Source organism: Aotus nancymaae, unplaced genomic scaffold (genome assembly GCF_030222135.1).
Source record: "Aotus nancymaae isolate 86718 unplaced genomic scaffold, 86718_ANA_hifiasm-v0.15.2.pri h1tg000001l, whole genome shotgun sequence".
In the NCBI taxonomy this organism is placed as follows: Eukaryota; Metazoa; Chordata; class Mammalia; order Primates; family Aotidae; genus Aotus; species Aotus nancymaae.
In genome coordinates this window covers 11712744-11737848 of record NW_026988412.1, presented here as the reverse complement: position 1 = coordinate 11737848, position 25105 = coordinate 11712744, and the positions used below count along the sequence as shown (strand labels likewise).

The window sequence follows — 25105 nt, the reverse complement described above, 5'->3', positions numbered from 1 at the left end:
AAATTACTTGACTCAGCTATTTTGCTTCTATGGCAAAGTCTAAATATAATTCAAATATAAGAGATTCTTTTTAATGCTTTATTAGGTGAAGATTGAACATTTTTTCTTTTAGAGGCACTTCATCTTTACCTAGAATTATTTTCTGATTAATGAAAATACAAGTTAGGATAATTCATTTCACACCAGCATGCACCTAAAAAAATAGGAAGTAAATGATTCTATATCAGTACAGATAAAAATACTGGATGAAATTAACTAGATGGCCAAAAAACAGCTAAGAATTCAAATCTCACAGCCTAAAAAATAATTCTATTATTGCCACACGTGAAAAGATTTTTTAAAATTTTTGTTATAGATAACTGTAACACCTCTTAACAACTGAGAGGCTAGATTGAATTATAAAATTTTGAGCTATAAGACATTAGAGCAATCTTTGTTTGCAAATGAGGAAATTGAGTCCCACCGAGAGGGACTGACTTGCTGGAGGTCAGAGCTGAGAGTGGAGAAAGAGGACATAGGTGTCCCAGAGTCTTGCCTGGAAATCTATGGAAGGCTTGACAGTCAGTCACGCACCGCAGCTCAGCCCCCGGCCCAGCTAGTGCACCTGCCCTCAGGAGGTGTAGAGAAAGGTGTGAATGTTCTCGTAGTCCCTCAGGGAGCTCTCCATTCCCAGGACCTCCAGTGCGGAGTCCTTTACAAAATCCAGAGTCACCCCACATTGAATTTGTTTACAGCAAATTTCTGTGTTGCAGGTTATGGTAGACCTCAACAGGGGCTGTATGTTGAGAATAAAAACAAACAAAAAGTACTGTTTCCTGGGTCTCCCTCCTAGAGATGCTGATTAAATTTGGCACTGGGAGTTTTAAGAGCTATAGACCCCGCTCCAGAACAAGAGTTTTTTGAGCAGAGAAAATTTCTACATGAATCCCAGACCTCTTTTTACCTACCCCTGACTTCTGTTGCAGTCAGGAATTTTGAAGAACTGCTGCTGCTGCTGGGTTGGTTATGGAAACACGTGCCATTGCACACGTCACGATGGACTTACATTAGAGAGGGAAGTTGTGTAGACTGGGTTGGGAGTGAAGCAGGGTGGGTGTGGACAAGTTTTTCATTCAGTACTTATTGAGCACCTACTATATACAAGGCTCTGGACACCGAGAGATGAGAGGAACCTGATCACCGCCCTCACAGAGCTCACAGCCCAGCCAGCCGACTAGAGAGCCCAGGGAAGCTGATATCGTGCATTTTCTTGGGACCAAAAGTACTTTGATTGAGGCACCAATGTGGAAGGGACTGTGCAATGCCGATACTTGGATAAATAGGACAGGGTCCCTGCCTTCCTTTCACTGGTATACGGTGACACGGGCACTCAACCGTAGTTCAAGGTAGAATATAAGAAGTGTCAGAAAAGATGTCTGACCATGAGCCTTATGAGTTCCAAGGAGAGTGAGTGCTGTCTGTGTGGTGGAGCAGATGGTATCAGGGAAGGCTTCATCCATTTTTCCATTCATTCCACCCAAACCTCACCATGCCAGGTGGTGGGGTGTAAGAAGGAAGAAACCCCAGCCATTAAGAAACCTCCAGTCAAGTAGAACAGAACAACAATAAAAACTACAGTATCTCTTCGATCTAAGTACCTTCGACTGCAAATTTTATCCTGATTTTGTAGATGTTAAAATTTGGAAAAAGATGTATTTTAGAATTAACAAAATAAAGGAGTAATAAATAATTCAGACGCTTACTGTCCACCAGGCACTGTCCTAAGTGCTTATGTGTATCACTTTTTACTTATTTAATAAAAGGCAATTATGTGTAGTGACAAGTGGCTTTCGGGAAACATAGTGAATAAATGAGGAAATGAATGAATAAATACTAGAAGAATAAACCCTTAATAAACCTTTTGTTTTCCAGCCTTAGACCATCTGGAGAAGGCAGTTCCTTGTCTAAGAATTTAGATCCTTACAAATGGTAATTTTCAAACTTCAGCGTTGTTAAGGAAACCACTAAGAGATAGATATAGATAGCTCAGTAATGATCCCAGTCCTTACTTCTAACAAGTCCAGAGAAGCAGTGGGACACACACACTGTGTGTGTGTGTGTGTATTGTGAGGGAGAAAGGAGATACAAAGAATAAAAATACTATTACAGGCAAGGCGTGGTGGCGCGTGCCTGTAATCCCAGCTACTCAGGAGGCTGAGGCAGGAGAATTGCTTGAACCCGGGAGGCGGGAGAGACGGAGGTTGCAGTGAGCCTCCCAGGTTCAAGACTGCACTGCAGCCTGGGGGACAGAGTGAGACTCTGTCTCTTAAAAACAAAACAAAACAAAAAAACCCAACTATTACTCTTTTAAATTATTGCTCAGAGAGCTAACTTCATTTTGAGCGAGGTTCCCATTGCAAATTGTCAGTTCCTGAGGAAAACAGGATCCATTCATTGCATTTGGAGTTTGGTGACGGTCTGCAAATAATTGAAATTCTTGTGGTGGGACCCAAAAATTCCTACTTTAAAAACAGCTCTCTGGATGATTCTTATGTACACTAGATTTTGATAATCATTAGTTTCCTCTCAGTCTCTGAAATAAGGAGGCATATTTGCAATACACACTAATGAGACCTAAATAAGGACTGGGGTTTGAGGACCCAAAACCTACTCAAACTGCGGTTGTCTCTCTCCCATCCCCACCTCACTGTGCTTCCAAGCCAAGTAAATCACCAGCACCCAAGTTCTTATCCCAGGGTCAGTTTCTGGGAGAACTGGAACTAATAGAGGGAGTTTGACCTTATCCTGAAGGCAATGTACAATCACTGAAGAGTTCTTGGTTTTTTGTTTTAGAGATAGGGCCTTTCTCTGTGGCCCAGGCTGGAGTGCAGGAGGACAATTATAGCTCATTGCAGCCTGGAACTCCTCAGCTCAAAAGGGATTTCCCCTGCCTCAGCCTCCTGAGTGGCTGAGACTACAGGTGCAAGCCACCATACCTGGCTAATACTGAAAAGTTTTAATTGAGGGAGTGGCAAGTAATTTCTTTTTAAAAGAGATCTCTCTGGGCTGGGCACAGTGGCTCATACCTGTAATTGCAGCACTTTGGGAGGCCAAGGTGGGTGGATCACCTGAGGTCAGGAGTTCAAGACCAGCCTGGCCAACATGGCAAAACCCTGTATATACTAAAAATACAAAAATTAGCCAGGAGCGGTGGTGGGCACCTGTAATCCCAGCTACTTGGGAGGTTGAGGCAGGAGAATCACCTGAACCCAGGAGGCAGGGGTTGCAGTGAGCCAAGATTACACCACTGCCCTCCAGCCTGGGTGACAGGGTCAGACTCCATCTCAAAAAAATAAAAAAATTTAAAAAATAAAACAAGATCTCTCTGGATACAATGTGGAGAACGGAATCGAGGAGATAGAACATTTAGAGTCACAAGAGCCCGGGGGAGAGGTGGAGGCAGCCTACGCAGGGATGAGGACCAGGGATGAGGACTGAGAGGGAGGGTAATCAGTAGGACTTTATGATTGATTGACTGATTGGCTTGGAGGTGGGGGAAGGATGGGGAGTGCTGGATGAAACTGTCCTGGGAGAACGTAGAGACGGAGGAGAAAATAGCGCACAAGGAGGGCTCTTCCCTCCCATTTGAGCTGGCCCTTGAAAGATGACAAAGACGTTTTAGAAAACACTTTTTCTTAGCCAGGCACAGTGGCATGCTCCTATAATCCCAGCTAATTGGGAGGCTGAGGTGGGAGGATTACTTGAGCCCAGGAGTTTGAGCTACAGTGAGATATGATCACACCACTGCACTCCAGCCTGGGTGACAGCGAGACTCTGCCTCTTAAAAAAAAAAAAAAAAAGGTAGGCAGAAAATATCTTTTCCTAATTACCCCCACCATCATTATAAAAGTTACACATTTTGGGAACGTTTTAAACTCTGTAATACTATGAGTCACTATTAAAATCTCAGTGTGTATCCCTCCAGATTTTACTAACAGCTGGTTACCTAAATAATAAAAATCAAACCATATTGTATACTGCACAGCATCCTGTCTTCCTCACATAATATTATGCTGTGGCATTTTTCTGTCATTCTTTTTAAAAAGCATGATTTTTAATGGCTACATAATATTTCATTGTGTGAATGTACCACACATTATTTGATGATTTCTGCTTTTAGGACTATGTCCTTTCCAACATTTTTTCCATTATAGATAGCTACATGATGAGTAGAATAAATTACTAGGACTAGACTTGCTGAACTAATGTGTGCGGACATATGTAGAGCTCTTGATATTTATTATCCCAAAGTAATTGTGCCTCTGTACATCTCATACTAGCTGGGCAGGTCAGCTCCAGAGGGCAGGGGTTTGGGTCTGTATTGGTCATTGCTATATTCCCAGGACCTAGAAAGTTCTTGGATCCTAGTAGACTTTCAGTAACTACTGAATAGTCAAAAATTGTGAATGAACAAAGAGCAAGTGAATGAATGTCTCGCCATACCCTCACTGTACTGGTTATAATTATTTATTAGATCTTTAACATGAGATTATTGTTTTCATTGCTTGGATTATTAAGTATAAGCTCACATGCTTTCCTATGGAAGGATAATGGCTAACTTTGGCATTTGATGAGGACCAAGTTCAAATACACTTATTAGCTGTGTGATTTTGAGTCTTGCTTCAGTGTTTTTAAAATGGGCAGTGTTTTTAAAATAGTAGTATCTCCCTTACAGAATCACTGTGAGGATGAATGATATATGCACAGACTACTCATTGTATCTGTAAATAGTGGCACAAATAAATGTTGGGTATGTGTTAAATTGATTATTTATATTTTCACATCTGTTGCCCATTTCTTTCTAGTTCATAAAGTATTACAGTCCTTAACTCACTGACACATTTATTATAACATTTTCCCTCATTTCTGTCATTTTGTATACAGTAGCTTTTTAATGTGCCAAAATTTTATTTTAGTTCCACTCATATTTGTGCAGCTTTTCCTTCGTGATGACTTTCATTGCTTTGGTGCTTAAAAATTGTTTCCCCACACTGGGATCTTACACATTATTTTTTTAGGTTGCTTTAAGTTTTTTCTAGCCTTTTTTAAACAGTCCTGCACAAAATGGTTTAATTTACTGTTTATTTTTGTCTGTGGTGTGGCATATATTAATTAGACTAGCCTAGATTAGGCAGCAGTTACAAATAAACTCTGAAATGGCTTAGCATAACAAAAGCTTCTTTGTCATTCAGGCCTGGTCTATGTAAGCTGGAGAGGGGATCACCATCTAGTGAATGGGAGACCCACCCGCCCGCCCTCCATCTGGTGCTAGCGCCCTCTCATCCTGTGGTTTCTAAGTTCTTAGCAGGAAAAAAGAAGGGTGGAGGAAGCACACCAGCTTTCCACTGCTTTGGCTTTCTAGAAGCGACAAATACCACTTGCACTCACAGTTCATTGGACAGAACTAGTTACCTGGGCCCAACATAGTCACCAGGAGGCTGGGAGATTTAGGGGAGCACGCAGAATGTTGATTAATGAGCACCCACTGTCTCTGTGAGAGCAGATGAAGGAATAATCTATTTGTTTCCTAAACTATCCGAGGATCTTTTTTTTTTTTTTAAGTTAGAGATTGTTAAAAGTTACAGTGAAGTTTAAGGAATAAAATAACATTCATATCCCCCCAAGTCCTAACTTAACAACTGTTAAGATTTTGTCATATTTGTCACCATTTATTTTTTATAACAGCTTTGAGATGTCATTTATATACCATAAAATTTGCCCCTTTTTTTTTTTTTTTTTGAGACGGAGTTTCACTCTTGTTACCCAGGCTGGAGTGCAATGGCGCGATCTCGGCTCACCGCAACCTCCGCCTCCTGGGTTCAGGTAAGTCTCCTGCCTCAGCCTCCTGAGTAGCTGGGATTACAGGCACGCGCCACCATGCCCAGCTAATTTTTTGTATTTTTAGTAGAGACGGGGTTTCACCATGTTGACCAGGATAGTCTCGATCTCTTGACCTCGTGATCCACCCGCCTCGGCCTCCCAAAGTGCTGGGATTACAGGCGTGAGCCACCGCGCCCGGCCAAAATTTGCCCTTTTATAGTGAACAATTCAGTGGTTTTTAGTATATTCACAGAGTTGTCCAACCATTACCAATATTTAACATTAAGACATTTTTCATCACTTCCACAAGAAGTATCATGTCCGTTAGCAGTCATTTTCCACTCCCCAACAACCCCCAGGCCCTGACTGCAGTTAATCAAATACCTTCTGTCTCTGTGAGTTTACTTATTCTGGATATTTCAAATAAATGGAATCATACAATATGTGGCCTGGCTTCTTTCATCTAGCATTTTTTTTTTTTTTTTTTTTTTGAGATGGAGTCTCACTCTGTCACCAGGCTGGAGTGCAGTGGCATGATCTTTGCTCACTGCACTTGCCTCCCAGGTTCAAGTGATTCTCCTGCCTCAGCCTCCTGAGTAGCTGAGACTACAGGTGTGCGCCACCACACCCAGCTTTTTTTATATTTTTAGTAGAGACAGGGTTTCACCATGTTGGCCAAGATGGTCTCCATCTCATGACCTTGTGATCTGCCTGCCTTGGCCTCTCAAAGTGCTGGGATTACAAGCATGAGCCACCACGCCCGACCCACCTAGCATAATATATTTAAGGTTCATACACGTTGTTACATGTATTACTTCATTACTTTTTATTACTGAATAATATTCCATTGTATGGATATACCACATTTTGTGTGTCCATCTGTTGGTGGATATTTAGATTGTTTCCACTTTTTTACTATTGTGGATAGCGATGCTATGAATGTTTGTATACAACTTTTTATGTAAACATGTTTTCAATTTTCTCAGGTATATACTAAGCAGTAGAATTGCTGGGTCATATAGTAACTCTATGCTTAATTTTCTGAGAAACTGCCAGGTTGCTTTCTACATAATGCATTCTGCTGTTGTTCCATAGGTAACTATTAGGTCTAGTTGGTTTGTAGTGTTTTTCAAGTCTTCTAGTTCTTTATGATCTTCTGCCTAGTTATTCTATCCATTATTAAAAAGAGTATTAAACAAATGTTGCATTTTCTATTTCTTCCTTTAATTCTGTCAGTTTTTGCTTCATGGATTTTGGAGTTCTGTTGTTATGTGCATATATATTTACAATTGTTATATCTTCTAATAAATTTCCCCTTTTTCATTATAAAATGTCCCTTTCTCTCTAATACCATTTTTTGTCTTCAGACTTATTTTATCTAATACTAGCATAGCCACTTTTGCTCTTTAGGTTACTGTTTGCATGGTATGCCTTCTTTCAGTCTTTTACTTCAAATCTATTCATGTCTTTGAATCTAGAGTGTGTTTCTTGTAGACAACATATGGTTAAATCATGCTTTCTAAAAAATTAATTCTGCCAATCCCATCAGAGATATTCACTGTGATGAAACATCCATTTCCATGTGTGCATTTGCATAGTTTTCTACCATATTACATACATTGATACATCTCTCTCTCTCTTTTTTTTCTTACATACTGTGATCAAATTTTATAAACTGTTTTGAAATACGTTTTTTTCCACATCACAATAAAACATGATATTTCCAAGTTGGTAAATATTCATATATGGCATCATTTTAAATTGCTCTTTGTTGTCTTGACTAGATGTATGACGACTTATTTTTCTAGTATATTATTTAGGTGATTTCCAATTTTTTGTCATTATAAATAACACCAGGGAAACAGCATCCTCATAGCTAACTTTATGCATGTATTTGGACATTATTTACTGTAAATGTCAAGAGGTAGTATTGATATAAATTCCCTAACCACCCACTCTAGCCTCAGCATGCCAGAGTGCCAGTTTTCCCACACTTCAGTCTTTTTTTATCAGATCATTGAAAAATAACACAGATGTAAAAGGCAGCCTGGACTTAGAGGGAATATTTGCCTTGACGGTTCACCCCCGGTAGCTCAATAATGTAGTCTCCTGCTTTCTTAGTCAACTTGATGAAGTTTTAATTTAATGGCATCCTATTATGAACTAAAATCATAAACAGATGACCTTATGTTAATAACTGTCCCAGGAAACACCAGCCCTGGGCTAATTATTATAGGCCTAAGGGCAGACAAGCTTTTGCTTTTGCTGCTTTGATTTTTTGAGGATTCTAGTTCCCTAACGAGTGCCGAAGTTTTCAGCACTCTGTTTTCTTGGCATGTCCTGATACAGAACATATTGGGAAGATGGCTTGGCCACAGGCTGCTCTTAAAATTACAAAATTTGTGCCTAGAGCAGTTGCATTTGCCTAACCCCGTTCTAGATTGTAAAAGCAAACCAAGTCCACGCTTCTTGTAATCATTATATAGGTTCATTTATTACATTTAAATCTTTGTTTGTGTGGAATTTCTTTCAATAAAACTTGTGAGATAGGGATTTGAATTTTTTTTTTCCAGTGGGCTACCCTATACTACAATACAATGCTGAATAACCTACCATGGCTCCTTTTTATTTTTTAGAGATAGGCTCTCACTCTGTCACCCAGGCTGAATGGAGTGTAGTGGTGCAATCATAGCTCACTACACCCTCAGGCTCCTGGGATCAAGTAATTCTCCCACCTCAGCCTCCCAAGTATTAAGAGCTAGGACTGCAGGCATGTGCCACCATGCGTAACTAATTCTTCAAATTTTTGTAGAGATGGGTTTCAAACTCCTGACCTCAAGCAATTTTCCCATCTTTGCCTCAAAGTGTTGGGATTACAAACATGAGCTACCACATCCGGCCTTCTCTACTGATTTGAAATGCCACTTTATGTATTTGGGTCATTTCTGGATGCTGGATGCTGTCTTATTCAAATAGTTTAATTATAGTTTTATATTTTATTGGCTTGTTTAGCTATTTCTTTCTCATTACTCTCCTTTTCCAGAATTGCCCTTGCTAGTCATCTATGTTTATTTTTCCTTATAAACTTTGTAAGCAACTGACCTAGTTTAAATAGCACTTTGTTGGTATTTTTATTAAGAATGTATTATATTTAAAGGTTAATTTTGGGAAAATTAACCTCTACATTTTGGCACTGTCCTGTTCGAACACAATTGTATGTTTTCATTTATTCACATTTTAGAGATGATTGTTTAAATGATTACGTCATTTCATGTGATATTATGTAATAAGAAATATATATCTGGTTTTCATCCCTGGTTCCTGGCACAGAGCTCCTAAAACTCTTGTAATTTCCTAAGTGTTTGGGGTGCTGGGTGTCTTTTACACTAATATTTGGTCTTTGACCCCAGTTCTGGTTCCTGACAAAGAGCTCCTAAATTCCTTGGAATTTCCTGGGTGATGGGCGTATCTTTAGTTCTAATCAGGTGACTCGATGGGCTCCTGGTTAGCTTCAGGATAGGGGCTGGTCGCCGGAAAGATCAAGCCCTGATTAAGAGCTTGGAACCTTGGAACTTTTAGCCCCACTTTACATCTTTCAGGAAGGGGAGAGGGGCTGGAGATTGAGTTAATAATTGATCATACCTATGTGTTGAAGTCTCCATAAAAATCCACCACAGGCAGCTTCAGAGATCTTCTGGGTTGGGGAACACATCCATGTGCTGGGGGAATAGCACATCCCAACTCCACAGAGGGAGAAACTCCTTCACTCCTTGGGGCCCTTCCAGAGTTCACCCTATGTCCTCTTCATCTGACTGATTGTTTCTCTCCTTTACAATATTATTTAATAAACAACTAAATGTAAATAGATGTTTCCCTGAGTTTTGTGAACCATTAGAGCAAATTATTAAACGTGAGGAGGGGCTTGTGGCAACTCCCAATGTGTAGCCAGGGCAGACAGAAGTGACAGGTAACCTAGAAATCCACTACTTGTGATTGGCATATGAACGGGTAGTCAGTCTTGTGGGACTGAGCCCTCTGATTTGTGGGATCTAAAGCTAATTCCAAGTAGTGTCAGAATTGAATTGAAATGTAGGACACTCATTTGGTGTCCAGAGAGTTAGAGAATTAGTAGCTGTGGGGAAACCTCCTACATATTTGATGTCAGAAGTGTTCTGTGAGAATAGAGGATAGAGGAAAACAAAGTCTGTTTATTTTATTTCATATTTCTTTTTTATAATCCCAGTCCTTTCTTTGGCATTAATTAGAACAACTTGTCACTTTAACCTTAGGAGAGAGCTAGGAATCCTCCTCTACTTGTTCATTAATTTATTCATTCATCCATTATTCATTCATTGTGCAGGCACAATGCGAGGTGCGGCAAACACAGTGGTGAGCAAATTTTACAATGGCCCCTGCTTCCACAGAGTGTACAATGTACCGGGTATATAAACAAATATTGACAAATTTTATTCCCAATATAAACAAATTTTATTCCCAACCTGGTAGTTATCTCCGTGTCTTCTGGAATGTTTAACATGATCTTTCCTTAGACTTTTTTTTCTTGCTATGGGTTCCCTGAAAACCATTTTCTGAGACAAGGATTTGAGTGCAGTAGTTTCTTTGGTAAGGAGCGGGAAGACGAGGGAGTGGAAAAATAGGAGGGAAGAAAACCAATAACAGTGCGTTAATGAGCAGATTTCTGCAGTGAACAGCTGGGGCAAAGTCCTGCTGGACACTTTCTGAGAAAGTTTACAGAACGTACTCTGCACATCAGCCTACCAAGGGGCAAGGAAACTGTTCCTGCCTGTCAGTGGTGGAGGGGCGCTCCTGGGAGCATTAACTCCTGGGCACTTCTGGTCTACCTTTCCCATGGCCAACAGTGCTGCTGCAGCCAGAGAACCTCCTCAGGTGCTGTCTGAGGTGGAAAGCCAAAGATGGCAAGGGGCCTGCCCTGGAAGATGTCGGTGGTGTCAGAACTGGGCTGAGGACACATGGGTAGGGCACTGAGCTATCTACTCCAGAGGAAAGGGAGTTATCTTTGGAAAGCACATTTACATAGAGTGGGAAGGGGCAGTAATAGGAGAGGAAATCAGACTGTGGAAAGTTAGTGTAGCTCAGAAAGCAGTCACAATCATTGGTCAATAGTGTTGATTGATCACAATCAACATTCCATTTTGAGTTGTTAGTAAATCACATAGCAAAATTGATGATGCCTGTCTGGGTTTTGTATGTTGGTCAAGTTTTCTCTACGATACTTTGAAACATGATTTTTTAAAAAAAATTTTTAAAAAAGATTGTTCAAAATAAGGTTGTAGTATTTGTGCCCACTTTGACATTTTTAATGGGAAAAGTGAAATATGATAGATATTTCAGTGAAAGCTACATTTGACAATAAGATAATAAGATAGCACGAGGGGAAGGTAGCATAGAAGAAGGAGCACTGGCTTTGGGGTGAATCCTGAGTTCGAATCCTCAGTTTCTCCACTAACTAGCAGTGTGACCTGAGGCAAGTTGCTGATTCCAGCCAGGGTGTTCTTATCTGGAAAAGACAACAATGCTGTCTTTAACAGGTTGCTTTAGTTCTTGTTTCCCCAGAAGCAGACCCTGAGAAGAGAGGCTGTCCATGCCCAGGAGTTTGAAAACTTTAAAGGATTGCCTCTGGAAATGCCTATCAGCCCAGGACTATCCCTCACTCAAGTTCCTTCTACTGAAATCCCTATTTTCAGTTTTATGATTTTTCTTGTTAATAACAAGCTATTGTTAGAATGGCATATTTATTGTTTCAATGCGTTGCTACTTTTCTCACAAAAAGAATGTGTATTAAAGGAGGTGAGTAGTTTTTCTGTATTAATTATATACAAACAAAATACTCTTTGCCAGGAGTGGTGGCTCAGGCCTGTAATCCCAGCACTTTGGAAGGCCAAGGCTGGCAGATCTCTTGAGGTCAGCAGTTCAAGACCAGCTTGGCCAATATGGCAAAACCCTGTCTCTACTTAAAATACAAAAATTAGCCAGGTGTGGTGGTGCATGCCTGTAATCCCAGCTATTCGGGAGGCTGAGGCCAGAGAATCACTTGAACCCGGGAGGCGAAGGTTGCAGCGAGCTGAGGTTGCGCCACTGCACTCCAGCCTGGGTAGCAGAGCAAGACTCTGTCTCAAGAAAAACCTCTGAGAGGCAGAATTCATTCTGGCAGAGTGAGAAATGATGGGAAGGCAGAAATGGTAGAGGAACTTACAGCCCCACATGGAGCAGAATCTCACACAGAATCCAAGCCTTGTCTCTTCCCCTCTCCTCCACCTTCCTTTTCTCTTCTTTCTTTTGTTGGTAATGATTTCTTCTAAATTAAAAAAAAATTAAATTCCCTATCTGATGTCTCAGGTGGTTTTTTTGTGACTACGGAATAGAGTGAGCAAACATTATTTTTAGGAAGCCATTACAAACTTATGGCATAGGACTTTAGCCAGGCCACAGACATAATTTCTTCGGGCTTTGGGAGACTTTTCTCTCTAACCTCCTACAGGTAGGGAGTCCCGTCTTAGTTCGGAAGTTGTAGATGGATGTGCACACTGTTGACAGTTTCATGGCTTTGAAATTGTAGACTCATCCAGAAGCTGGAGAGGTAACGTGACCGAGGCCACAACATTATTCCTGGAGCGTCTGGGGCTGAGCCATTTGCTGCATCCCAGCCCAGGGCATAGGTCTCAACTGTGAAATTGTTAGGACATTTTGGGTGATAAAATGGGAACCTTTGAGCTTTGGTTTGAGTTGAAGCCCAAAGGCTGAGAATTAACAGAGAGTCAACTGGCTCCTATGTTCTATACCGAGGTGCCGGATGTTCTGAGCTTGAACTTGCAAATGGGTGGGGGTGAGGGGCAGGGCATTTGAAGGTTGAAGTAGGAGGGCAGAAGCCAAATTTTCCTGGAGTTTTCTGATTACTGTTGCATTTCCCACTGGGGATGGGGAGAGAGAGCTCTTCCCCTAACCTTGGCCAAAGGAGAGGGGCTATAAAAGACCCACTGGGAGAGCCTCCTCTGTGATCCTCGAATGTGGGGGATGGAGTGGACTGGGGTGTGACACCTGCCAAATGCAGAGAGGCTAAGACTACTTGCCTGAGGAGAGAGTGAGACTAGAAGCAAGACAGCAAGAGAAACCGGCTGCCCTTGGAGCTAACTGCCCCTCCACCACCAGCAGTAGCAAGAGTGTGTGTTTCAGGAACCAGAAAAAGGACATAGAGGAGCCGGTGGACAGTGTGTTAGTTTCCTATGGCTGCTATAAAAAAACCAGCACGAAATTTGTGGCCTAAAACCACAGGCATTTATTCCCTCATAGTTCTAGAGGCCAGAATGCTGAGACGCTGCCTCCAGAGGCTCTGAGGGGTCCATCCCTTGCCCCTTGGGGTTTCTGGTGATGTTGACATTCCAGGTCTGTGGTCACATCACTCCTGTCTCCGCTTCCATAGTGACATTGCCTCTTCGTCTTCTGTCTGTGTCAACTCTCTCTCTGCTTCCCTCTTATAAGGATACCTGTGATTGCTTTTGAAGCCTGCTTGGATAATCCAGGATAATCTCCCCATCTTGAGATCCTTAATTCCGTCTGCAGAGCCCCTTTCTGACATGGAACATTCAGTTTCAGAAATTAGGATGTGGATGTCTTTTGAGGTCATTATTCAGCTTGCTGCAGGTAGAGTCCCATCCAGTTGAGTGTGCTCATGGACCAGTGGGTGACTTCAGGGCTCAGGAGACCTCATTCATGAAGCAGATACTTTGACTGCCCAGTGATTCTCGCCGCAGCTGCAGAGGACCTTTCTGTGCAAGCCCAGACTCCAGCTAACTGTACCTAACACTAAGGGAAGGCACGGCTTTGCCTCAGAGACATCCCCAAAGCCTCTGAGAAGCAGCCTAGAAGGGATGAGATGGTAGTTAACACACCCCGGGAGCAATCTTCAAATAACAGAGAAGGGAGCCTGTGGGTAAGTGATCCAGCCTCCTGTCTTTCAGGCAGACAATTCTGGGAGGTATTCTGTAAACCTTCCAGGTCCTAGTAGAATAGGACCCTCAGCAGTGATTTCAATAACGCATGCTTTTTTACGGCTTTTCATCCTTCTCTCTCCCTCAATTCTGAGTCCTGGGATCACTTCCCAAATGAGCTATCTATACTCAAATTCTTGATTCAGGCTGTGCTTTTAGTAGATCCCAAACAAGAACATAAGTTTTCCAGCAGGGAATCCCCAAGAAAGTGGCAAAAGTGCTTCATGGGAGTCGACACGATTAACTTCCATGCGCAGCAGGCACCTTTGTTGGATAAGTTCCGTGCCAGCTTAGTGAAATTTTTCCTATTCCTTAAACCATCCTCTCACCACCCCCACTCCCTTCAACCACGGAGGAGCCAGAGGCAGGTAGGGTGGGGAGAGGAGAGGAAACAGGCAGAACTGACCATGTCCCACACTCCTGTCACCCATCACTCAGGGTTCCAGGCTGAAGCAGGTGCTGGCTGCAGCCCAATTACTGCATTCAGCTCTTTCAACACACAGCCTGCATTCGACAGCCCATTTACTCTGATCGCATCTGCGTTTCTTCTTCAGAAACTGTTCATCAGCTAGCATCATAATACTACGATCCTGCTTTTAAACATTCTCTGCTGATGGCTATACTGTTCTGAAGAAGTAATCAGATGGTTGCATGGCATGTCTATAAAAGGAGAAGAAGAATCTTACCTCACAGAATGTCTGGGCAGAGGCAATGAGCTAGCTCCAGGAAAGTGCCTGGCACAGGGTGGATGGCCTAATAATGAGGTCGTCTCTCTTCTACAGCACACATTGCAAGCTGACCACAGCTCTTAGTCCCCAGGTTCTTGGCAGAGTGCTTGGGACACTATAATTGTTTATTGAAGGAAAGAGTGGAGAGTCAGGAAAGCAGCTCTTAATCATTGCTCCAGATGCTGCCAGTGCCCGGCATCTATTTGCCCAAGGGCTTGCCCTGCAAGCACCTGCATCTATTTGCCCAAGGACTTTCTCTGTTGGCTCCACCTTCCTACATAGGGGGTTGGAGGTATGGAAAATTGATGTTCCACTTAAAGCATCCCTCAACCAATGACTGCTAGCAGTGGTGAATAAATGTCCTGCTCTCTTGTCTGTTGGGTGGGATAACCATAAGGTGCATGTTCTTTACCAGAGTTCCCAGTGGGACTGAGCTCTGGTGACTCACAGTGGTACCTTTTTTTTGTGAGACTAGGGTTTCACTCTGTGGCCCAGACTGGAGTGCAGTGGCATGATCTCAGCTCACTGTAGCCTCAATCTCCTCGACTCAAGTGATCCTCCCACCTCAGCCCCCTGAGTAGCTGGGACTACAGGCATGTACCACCACACTTGGCTAGTTTTTTATTTTTATTTTTTGTAGAGACAAGGTCTTTCTATGTTGCCCAGACTGGTCTTGAACTCCTGAGCTCATGTGATCCTCCTGCCTCAGCTTCCCAGTTGCTGAGATCAGAGGTATGAGCCACCACACCCAGTCTGGCAACTTTTTTGATAACTCCCTGTACTGGCTTCCTTCTTTTTATATATATGTGTGTGTGTGTGTGTGTGTGTGTATATATATATATATATATATTTTTTTTTTTTTTTTTTTTTTTTGAGACTAAGTCTTGCTCTGTCACCATGCTGGAGTGCAGTGGCATGATCTTGGCTCACTGCAACCTACACCTCCCGGTTCAAGCAATTCTGTCTCAGCCTCTGGAGCAGCTGGGACTACAGGCACTACCACCACGCCCAGCTAATCCCTTATTTATACTTCTTGAATATAACACCAAATAAACTATTTGCGTGCAAAATCCTTGTCTCATGGTCAGCTTCTGGGGGAAGCTAAACGAAGACAAGCACATCGCTGAAATTTGAAATGCATACGAGGCTTTCTTAAGGGAGGCCCTTTTCTTCCCATAGCATTGACTCCTCTTCCTGCGTGGTTTCAGATTTCTGTGTAATGTGTAGAAGGGGAGAAAATGATATAACCTTTTGCAACTCTCATAAATTCATCGAGACACACTCCTGACACAAAAGACAGATCAACAAGGGAAAAACAGGTAAGCTTAATTAATGTATGCCATGTTAATAGGCGGGAGAAAAGTAACTCTCTGCAAAGTGACTCTCAAAGTGTTGGCTGGAAACGTGAGGCTTTGAGCTTTGCTTAAATAGCATTTTAACAAAAAGCAATGCATTTTAGTCCAGTGACAACACAAAGAAGAGAGCAGTTCCAGGCTCTCAAAGCGGGAAAGCTGTGGGAAGATACCAATGTAGTAAGGTCTGCTCACAGATTTCTCTGGTGTCTGCTAATGCCTTCGTTAGGCTGATAAGTGGCTGTCTCCAGTAAGACAGGATTTATGTCCTGCCTTTAGACAAACAAAGGAGAGGCAGAGAGTCTCTACATCTCAGCTGTCTTTAGCTCACCAGTCTTCAATATTTTAGGGAGAAATATTTTGGTTTCCTTCAGCGTAAATTACTTGGCCTACCTCCGATTCATTCCAGGCCTGTACACATGCCAGTCCACAGCTGCTCCGTGCTGGCTGGGGCAGATACTCACTTCCCCAGTTGGCTGGGGCTGGGCCCCGGTGTGGCCTCACGGTTGTTGTAGGAACACAAGTCCTCATGTTGCTCAGGCGTCATTGTCCTGGCCTGATTTGCCTGCTATTGTGAAGGCAGTGGCTGAGTATTATTACCTTTCTCCTTGGTTCTCTTAATACGAGTGAATCTTTTTGGAGACTCCCTCCCAGCGCATCTGCTGTAGGTCAATGTTTTTTTTTTTTTTTTTTGAGATATAGTTTCACTCTTGTCACCCAGGTTGGAGTGCAATGGCATGATCTTGGCTCACTGCAATCTCTACCTCCTGGGTTCAAGCAATTCTCCTGCCTCAGCTTCCTAAGTAGCTGGGATTACAGGCATCTGCCACCATGCCCAGCTAATTTTTGTATTTTTAGTAGAGACTCGGTTTTCACCATGTTGGCCAGGCTGGTCTCGAACTCCTGATCTCAGGTGATCCATCCACCTCGGCCTCCCAAAGTGCTGGGATTATAGGTGTGAGCCACCGCGCCCAGCCACTGGCCATTGTGTTCTTGTTGCCAGATGATGTGGGGAACAGTACAAGATGGTGGGAGAGCCTGGAAGAACTTGGAGGAATTTTCAGGTAAGCTCATTGAAGTTGCTGAAAATTGAACAACGTCAAGACGATATACATGGCCAGACAATTTGTGAAGGTTTATTTTTAAAAATCGGAGTTCTGGGTTTTCTAATTGTTCACTCTAAGATAGTATAAAATGCAATGTTAAAATTTGAAAATTAAAAACCATGAATTTTCTAGACCACGAGTCTCCAGTCAGTAACTACCTGACTAGTAGGATGGTTTGGAAGGGTTTTTCCCACATTTTAATACCAAGCCCAGTGCCACCCAATGCTAAACTAATAAGAGGGCAACAGTGATATTAAAACCCAAAGCTGGGAGCTGGACACACTGGTGTGTGCCTGTAGTCTCAGATACTCAGGAGGCTCAGGCAGGAGAGTCACTTGAATGTCGGAATTCCAGTCCAGCCTGGACCACATAGCGAGACCCCATCTCTTAAAGAAAAAAAAAAACTGGGAAGAAATAGATGCTCTTTTTGCAAAATAAGGCTTAAGGGATACATGAGCATAAGATTGACAAGAGAAGTCAGTGTAAGAGAAGATCAATTTATTCGATACAGTCCTATCTAGAGGCTGGTCCATAGTGAGGGCTGCTTTCCCACTCTCCACTCCAAGGATGCACAATTTCCTATGTCCCCCCATCCAGCAGCAGAACTCTAGGGCACAGGATGGTGACAGCAACCCATGCTAAAGGCCACATCCCCACGGGGGACCTTAGCCAGGAGTTGAGGCACAGGAGCTGGACTTAAGGGAACTGTGTGTTCGGGAAGGGAAAATGAATGAGGATGGGAGGAGGTGGATAGGGTCTGGGGTGTGTCTCCCACCCACTGTGTGTCAGGAATGGGTCTTGAGGCACAGGAGTGGAGCCTGCACCTAGTGTGCCCCAGGAAGAGAGTCCCAACCATCCTAAGACTCTAGATCTCTTGGCTCATGTCACTTGAGCCAAAGCAAAGAATTGAGCATTATTCAAGTGTGTGTGTGGAGTGTCCAATGTGAGGGGGTGCGTGCGTTTAGCTAAGGAACAGAGGAGGACATCTCTTCCTCCCTCCACTTACCATCACACATCTGCATTTCTTCAGTCTGAAGGTGGGAAGACGAAGAAAGCCAGGCACACATCTGACTGGGCTCTTCAATCCTTGTTTTCCAAGATAGGCAGTTCAGTGCTTGGGCTGTGTTCTTCTTCTGCCAATTTGTGTACTGGAATTTATGTTAACATTGGTAGATTCTTAAACAGCATCTTTATAGTATGTTAAATATGGCTGCAAATTTTTTGGTACTTCTCCCACTGAGAGATGGAGTGTAATGCTTGACTGATAGAAGGTGGTGGAAGTGATGTTCTAGAACATCTGAGGCTTAGTCTTAGAAAACCTGTGGCTTTTGCCTGGGTCTTTGTGAACATTCTCTGTGGGAATGCTGAGCTACAGTGTAAAAAGCCCAAATGCTCTGTCCACCATGCCAAGAGGCCACATCTGGCATGTAGGTATACCGGTCAACACTCACAGCTGAGACCTGCAAAGGTGCCAGGGATGTGAGTAAACCTGTCTTGGATTCTAGAACAGTCCATCCACTAAGTAACCAGAAGAATCACCTGACCACACTCTGCCCAAATTCCTGACTCACAAAATCATGAGATAAAATGAAGCGATTGTTGTTTTAAGCCACTGACTTTTGGAGAAGTTTGTTAAGAAGCAAGCAATAACTGGAACCGTAACATAGAGGAAAGAACAGCTATGGTGTTAGATCTGGACTCAAATCCTAGCTCCATTATTTATCAGCTATGTGATCTTTTCTAGCTTCTTCTGGCCTCAGTTTCCTTCTGTGTTAAATAGAGGCCATCCTAGCTACCTCCTAGCCTCATGATGAAGATGAAATGAGAAAACAAATGGAAAACAGAGCCTGGCTCACAGCAGGTGCTCCAAAATCTTTCCTTCCTGTCCTGTAGGCCTCAGCACACCCTCTTCTCTAAGGCTTTCTGGGATGCCCAGGGAGAGGAATGCAGCAAACTACAGCACCTCCACCACTCAGGATTTTGAAGAAAATAATTCCAAGGGAATGTTACTGAGAAAATGACTCTGGACCCCTGCTCCAGAGAAACAAAATTATTTACTTGACTTGACTTTTAAAAAATAGATTTATTTGAAGAGCCACTCCAATTTAATGAAGAATCAGGGGAGAAAATTAAGGGAGTTACAAAAGAGAATTAGATTTTTAAAAAAACAGATACCTCTGTTTGGGAGGTACACTCTGGGAGCCTGAGGCGCGTAGATCATTTGAGGTCAGGAGTTCTAGACCAACCCAGGCAATATGGTGAAACCCCATCTCTACTAAAACTACAAAATTTAGCTGGGTGTGGTGGCGTACACCTGTAGTTTCAGCTACTCGGGAGGCTGAGGCAGAAGAACTTAAACCTGGGAGGCAGAGGTTTTAGTGAGCCAATATGTGACACTGTACTCCAGCCTGGGTGACATAGAAAGACCCCATTTAAAAAAAAAAAACCCAAACAAACCAAAAAAACTAGGCTATCTGTTTTTATTTAAGGCATCAGAAGCAAGAAAATGAAGAAGGGCTCCGCGTGCCCATAGAGCAGGTGGGATTTTGCTATAACAGCAAAGCATCAGCGGCTTTCAGGCAGGAGACTCTCTCCCTCCCTCTGTCAGTCATATTGGAGATGCCTGGGGCAGGCAGGTGCCTAACCAGGCACAGAGGTGGCAAGAACCACTACAGTGGCGGCTCTGGAGAAGAGGCCCAGAAATGGACATTTCAATGATTGAAACTCCCTAAACCACTCCTGCTTTCAAAGCTTGCTCCATGTCTCACATTGATGTGGAACAATGAGCTGAAATGGGAAAGAAATCAACTCAGGCTACCTTCCCTCCTATATTCCAGGCAGTGTCCTACTGTACACAGCAAGTCCCAAAACAGGTCTTCCTTTCTTTCCTGCCTGTGGTAATTTTCACAAGTTTACCTCTAAGGAGTTCATTTTCATTCAGACTTCCAGCCAGAGCTCACCAATGCTACCTTCTGTGCTCCCCTGCCTGTTCTCATCCTGGTCCTTAATGCGCTCACATTCCTGACACCTGTGAGATGTCGTAGCATAGCTTCCCTCTCCATTACACCCTGACCTGGGATTTGGATGCTGTCCCTTCCTGCACATTTGTGTAAATTAGGCTGCATCCCTGGGAACTCGAACTCCCTAATAAGGCAGAGGCATGACCCCCAAATTCTAAACACTTGGATGTCAGACAGGCCTGGATTTTTTCATGGCCAGATAAATAACTGGCCAGTATGTGTGTGTGCTATGTTTATAAAGCACTTTTGGGTCAGATGTGGTGGCTCACACCTGTAATCCCAGCACTTTGGGAGGCTGAGGTGAGCAGATCATGAGGTCAAGAGATTGAGATCATCCTGGCCAACATGGTGAAAACCTGTTTCTACTAAAAAGACAAAAATTAGCTGGGTGTGGTGGCGCGGGTCTATAGTTCCAGCTACTCGGAAGGCTGAGACAGGAGAATCGCTTGGACGGGGGAGGCAGAGGTTGCAGTGAGCAGAGATCGCACCACTGCACTCCAACCTAGGTGACAGAGCAAGACTCCGTCTCTAAATAAATAAATAAATAAAGCACTTTTGATGTTAGGTTTATTTAAGCTTCACAATTCTGCAGTGAGGAAGGAAATAATCCTGTTTCATGGAGGAAAAGCTGAGGTTTGGAACAGTTAAGCCCAAGATTACACAGCTACTAAGGGACAGAGTGGGACTTCAAATCCAAGTTGCTTGATCCCAAACTCAGTGCACGCCCACCATTTCATTCTACCTTCAGATTCTGATTGACATTAGAAATTAAGCTTTCATATCCCTAAATTGGATTTTTAAGTAAGCAAACAAGATCTCTTCCTACCTAAGCACCTAGCAAATTAGCTGGAGAACTAATTGCAAAGCGCTGAAGCCACACAGATTGTTACCAACTCAGCTGTCTCCCCACCCATTCCAATGTATTTGCCATGAGTCTTTAAAAAAATATTAAAAGTTGCCAATTATGGAACTCATTCTAGGTGCCAGGCCCTGTGCTACTCTCATTACATCCATTATCCCACTTAATCTTCATATCAGCTGTCTAAGATAGGCATTATTCCCATTTTGCACACCAGGAAACTGAGGCTCAAGAAGTCAAACATCAGCTGTGCACGGTGACTCACACCTGTAATCCCAGCACTTTGGGAGGATCAGTTGAGGTCAGGAGTTCAAGATCAGCCTGGCCAACATAGTGAAACCCTGTCTCTACTAAAAATACAAAAATTAGCCGGGCATGGTGATTGGTGCCTGTAATCCCAGCTATTTGGGAGACTGAAACAGGAGAATCACTTGAACCCGGGAGGCAGAGGTTCCAGTGAGCTGAGATCTTGCCACTGTACTCCAGCCTGTGTGACAGGGGGAAACTGTGTCACAAAAAAAAAAAAAAAAGAAGAAGAAGAGGAAGTAGTCATCAAATTTCTGGAGCCAGGATTCAAGCCTGGCCCTTGTCATACATGCTTGGCCTCTTGCACTCTCCTTACCTGAGGCCTGGGGCCCTGATTTGCCTGTCAGAGAAGTCAGAGAATCTGGACCTTTTAGCTTTCATCCTAGGAAGCTGGAATCATCTCCTTCTAAGGTGGCCCTAAGGGAGATGCCCCAGGGAGAACAGGGCTCTGATGAGGGTTGGAGGAGAGGGGTGTGATGCTGTACTGTCTTTGTTCACTAACACAGCTACTAAGGGAGCTTTGATAGAGACCTATCAGTGAAGAACCCGAGTCAATCCCCACTCCCTTGTTCGGGTACAACACGCCCTGGGAAGCTGTGTCTCATTAGGGCTCCAGAGTCTCTCACAGGTCATTCCTATAGGATGTGTTTGTACAAGGTCTATTTGTACATTTACGTCTTTATCACAGTCTGAGGAATCTGGATTTCTGCCTTCCCCAAACTCCCCCTTCTCCTCAACTTGGTTTGTCTGTGGCAATCAGGAAACCCAGTGTGTCCTCTTGACAGAGGGGAGGTTGTTCCAACAACATGAAAATGGGTGGTCTTTATTCGTAACGTGGGACTAGGTCACCAAGATGACAAATTGGTAAAAAGGTCTTAGGTGACCAGTGCCCAGCATCTCCCAAAGGGTCCCCTCTACTAAGCAGGAAGTCTGAAGTTGTTTCTTTAGGATGGTCCCCAAATCTTGTCCATTTTCCATCACAGGCCTGAGCGGGAAACTGAAACAGACTCTTGATTTGGATAGGGAAACTGTTTATTTAGTGGGGATACCTTGGAGTGAACTGGTTCCTGTGAGCAGATTTTCCCATGATCCGTATCCTATCCATGGTGATTTCTAAGCAAGAAAATCAGCCCAGTCACAATGAGGCCAATCACAAATAGGTCCCAGTGTGGTCCAATGGTGGTGTCCATTTTCAGCCATTTCCATCTCATTGTGAACTGCTGGCAAAAAATATTCTCTCAAAAACAATCCAAGCTTCCCACCTCTACTCACAGCCATCATCTCGTCCCAAACCCACTGCTACCAACCCTTCTTCCACCCATTCCCTTTGCCTCCTTCAGTCTTGGAAGACATAATCTTTGCTTGCTTACAGCTTCCATAGGGGGCTAAAATAGCATCTTTAGAATAGCCCCAAAGATTTAGACATTTTACTTTTTTTTCAAACTGTAGCTCTTTGTGGTACCCCTTGCCACCTGCTGCCTGCCTACCAGTCTCAGCTATTGATAGTAATAACTGTTTTGGATAAGTATATATAGCACATATCACTGTGCTTAAGGCTTTGAATGTACTATATGCTAGAAAAGAACATCTGCTGAATAAATTAATTGCTTATACTATGAAGTTTTAACACATACTCAATAAAACATGCAGAATTACTCTGCATGGCAAGTGTAAGACTTTGAATTTTACTTCTCAAAGGAAAGCCAGTCCACAAGAGACTCCCTTAATGGGCCTTCTCACTTTGTCCCTAAGGGTTTGCTCATTGGAGATTTTCAGAGATTCAGGACCTGTTCGAGACGAACTTACATTAAAAAAGAGGATATCTTGGAGCAGATGCATCGTTTCCAGTTTCATGAGGGCAAAGTACACAGGTATGTGGGCATCTGGACTCATTTGAGCAGCCATGTCGTACAATCTCCTGGCCAAGTGAATGTCCTAGAAGGAGAAAAGCAGCCCATACCCATTAGATTCTGTAGGGGTAAATAAATAGACACCATTGTTCAAAACATCAAATGTAATTAAGGTTACAGATCTTCAGATAGGGAGATTATCATGGATTAGCCAGGTGGACCTCGGATTGTCAAATGAACCTTTAAACAGAGTTATCTCAGGGCTGGAGGTGGAAGAGAGAGAGATATGGTGGAGGGAGACTTCAGAGAGATTCTAAGCACGAGGGACTCAACTTGCCATTGTTGGAAGGGGCCACATAGAATAAGAAGGAATTTGGACAGCCAATAAAGAAACAAGGATCTTGGTCCTACAACCTCAAGAAACTGAATTCCACCAAGCAAACGGAATGAGCCTCGAAGTGGATTCTTCCCCAGAGCCCCCAGTAAAGAACAGCCTTGATTTTAGCCTGGCAAAACCTCAAGCTGAAGACCCAGTCAAATCACCTGGGCTTTTGGCCTATAGAAACTATGAGATAATAAGCTTATGTTGTTTTAAGTCACTAAATTTGTGGTGATTTGTTATAGCAAGCATAGAAAACTAATGCAATCTCCAAAAAGCTTTCTTGGATACCCATAGAACAGCTCCTAGTCACGATTCCAGCGAAAAGGGTGGAGAATAGGGCCAGGCACAGGGGCTCACACCTGCAGTCCCAGCACTTTGGGAGACCAAGGCAGGTGGATCACTTCAGGACAGGAGTTCAAGACCAGCCTGACCAATATGGTGAAACCTCGTCTCTACTACAAATACAAAAAGTAGTTGGGTATGGTGATGCATGCCTGTTGTCTCAACTACTTGGGAGGCTGAGGCAGCAGAATAGCTTGAACCCGGGAGACAGAGGTTGCAGTTAGCCAAGATGGAGTGCCACTGCACTCCAGTCTGGAGGACAGAGTGATACTCCATCTCAAAAGAGAAAAAAAAATGGCAAAGAACACTAGATACTAATTTTACAGTTCTCTAAAATAAATCAGAATACAGGTAGTTAGTAATCATGATCTAAAATTCTCATTATCTTCATAGTACTTATCATACCCTAAGTGCTAGAATTTATTCTTTTGTTTGTCTCCAGGTCCTCGAAAACAAGGGCTTGGACTGTCTGTTCACCTCCGAATTCCCAGTTCTTAATAAAGTGCCTAGTATGCAGTAGGTCTTTGATAATACTTACAGGATGTTGAAGAAACTATTTTTGGCTTTCATATTGAAGACAGATTCCTCAAATGACATAGGACTATATTTTCAGGAACTTTTTTTCATTGAATTATGCCATGGATTTCTTTTTCATCTACTCATGCCTTGTTTTATGTGTTTGCTTCATTTTTGGTTTGCCCAAACAGAGTAACCATAGGTGAAAGTGCCCTGGGCCAGTCCCAGAACTAGATTTTGCTTGGGTGCCCATGGGCTATTTTCAAAAGAAAGGGAAGAGGAAGAGAAATTTTTCACAAACTGTGGTCATCCTAATATCTGTCCTTCTTGCTCCATTACTTCAACTTTGATACTTGTGAATCTTTGAGGTCTCTGCTAAAACTGTTTATTTTGGTGGGGGGGTATCTTCCCTCATCTGTGCTCTGCTTATTATGGCCTAAATTTTTTTCCAAAGCTTTATGGTCTGGTAAATTGATTTGTTGAAGAAAGAGGAATGTTCTTGCTTAAAATACAATTCAGGAGATTGGAGCAAATCTTCCTGGCAACATAAAATAGATGTTGTAAAAACCCTAATTTGTGTCTCTGATTCCAACAAATTCAGTGTTCATTTGAAAGCACCCTGCAGATGATAACAGCTGGGTCAGCTGCACATGTGAAAGGCATAATGACTTCAATAAGACGTTCGGGGAAAAGCAGCCTTTGTCAGTATCTTAGGTATTAATTCTTATTTCTCGTATTGAGGCAATCAATAGTTATTC

General features: G+C 42.9%; 1 protein-coding gene across 1 annotated transcript in view; it reads right to left on the bottom strand.

Moving 5' to 3' along the window:
* Positions 1-22117: 22117 nt before the first annotated feature.
* The window catches only part of SEL1L2 (SEL1L2 adaptor subunit of SYVN1 ubiquitin ligase), a 127057-nt gene continuing 124069 nt past the window's right edge, over positions 22118-25105 (bottom strand). The window contains exons 20-21 of the mRNA XM_064372255.1: positions 23064-23192; positions 22118-22474 (exon numbers count right to left, since the gene is read on the bottom strand). Of these exons, the coding sequence (XP_064228325.1) occupies positions 22355-22474; positions 23064-23192 (249 nt within the window). The 3' untranslated portion in view covers positions 22118-22354. The remainder of the gene's footprint in view (positions 22475-23063; positions 23193-25105) is intronic.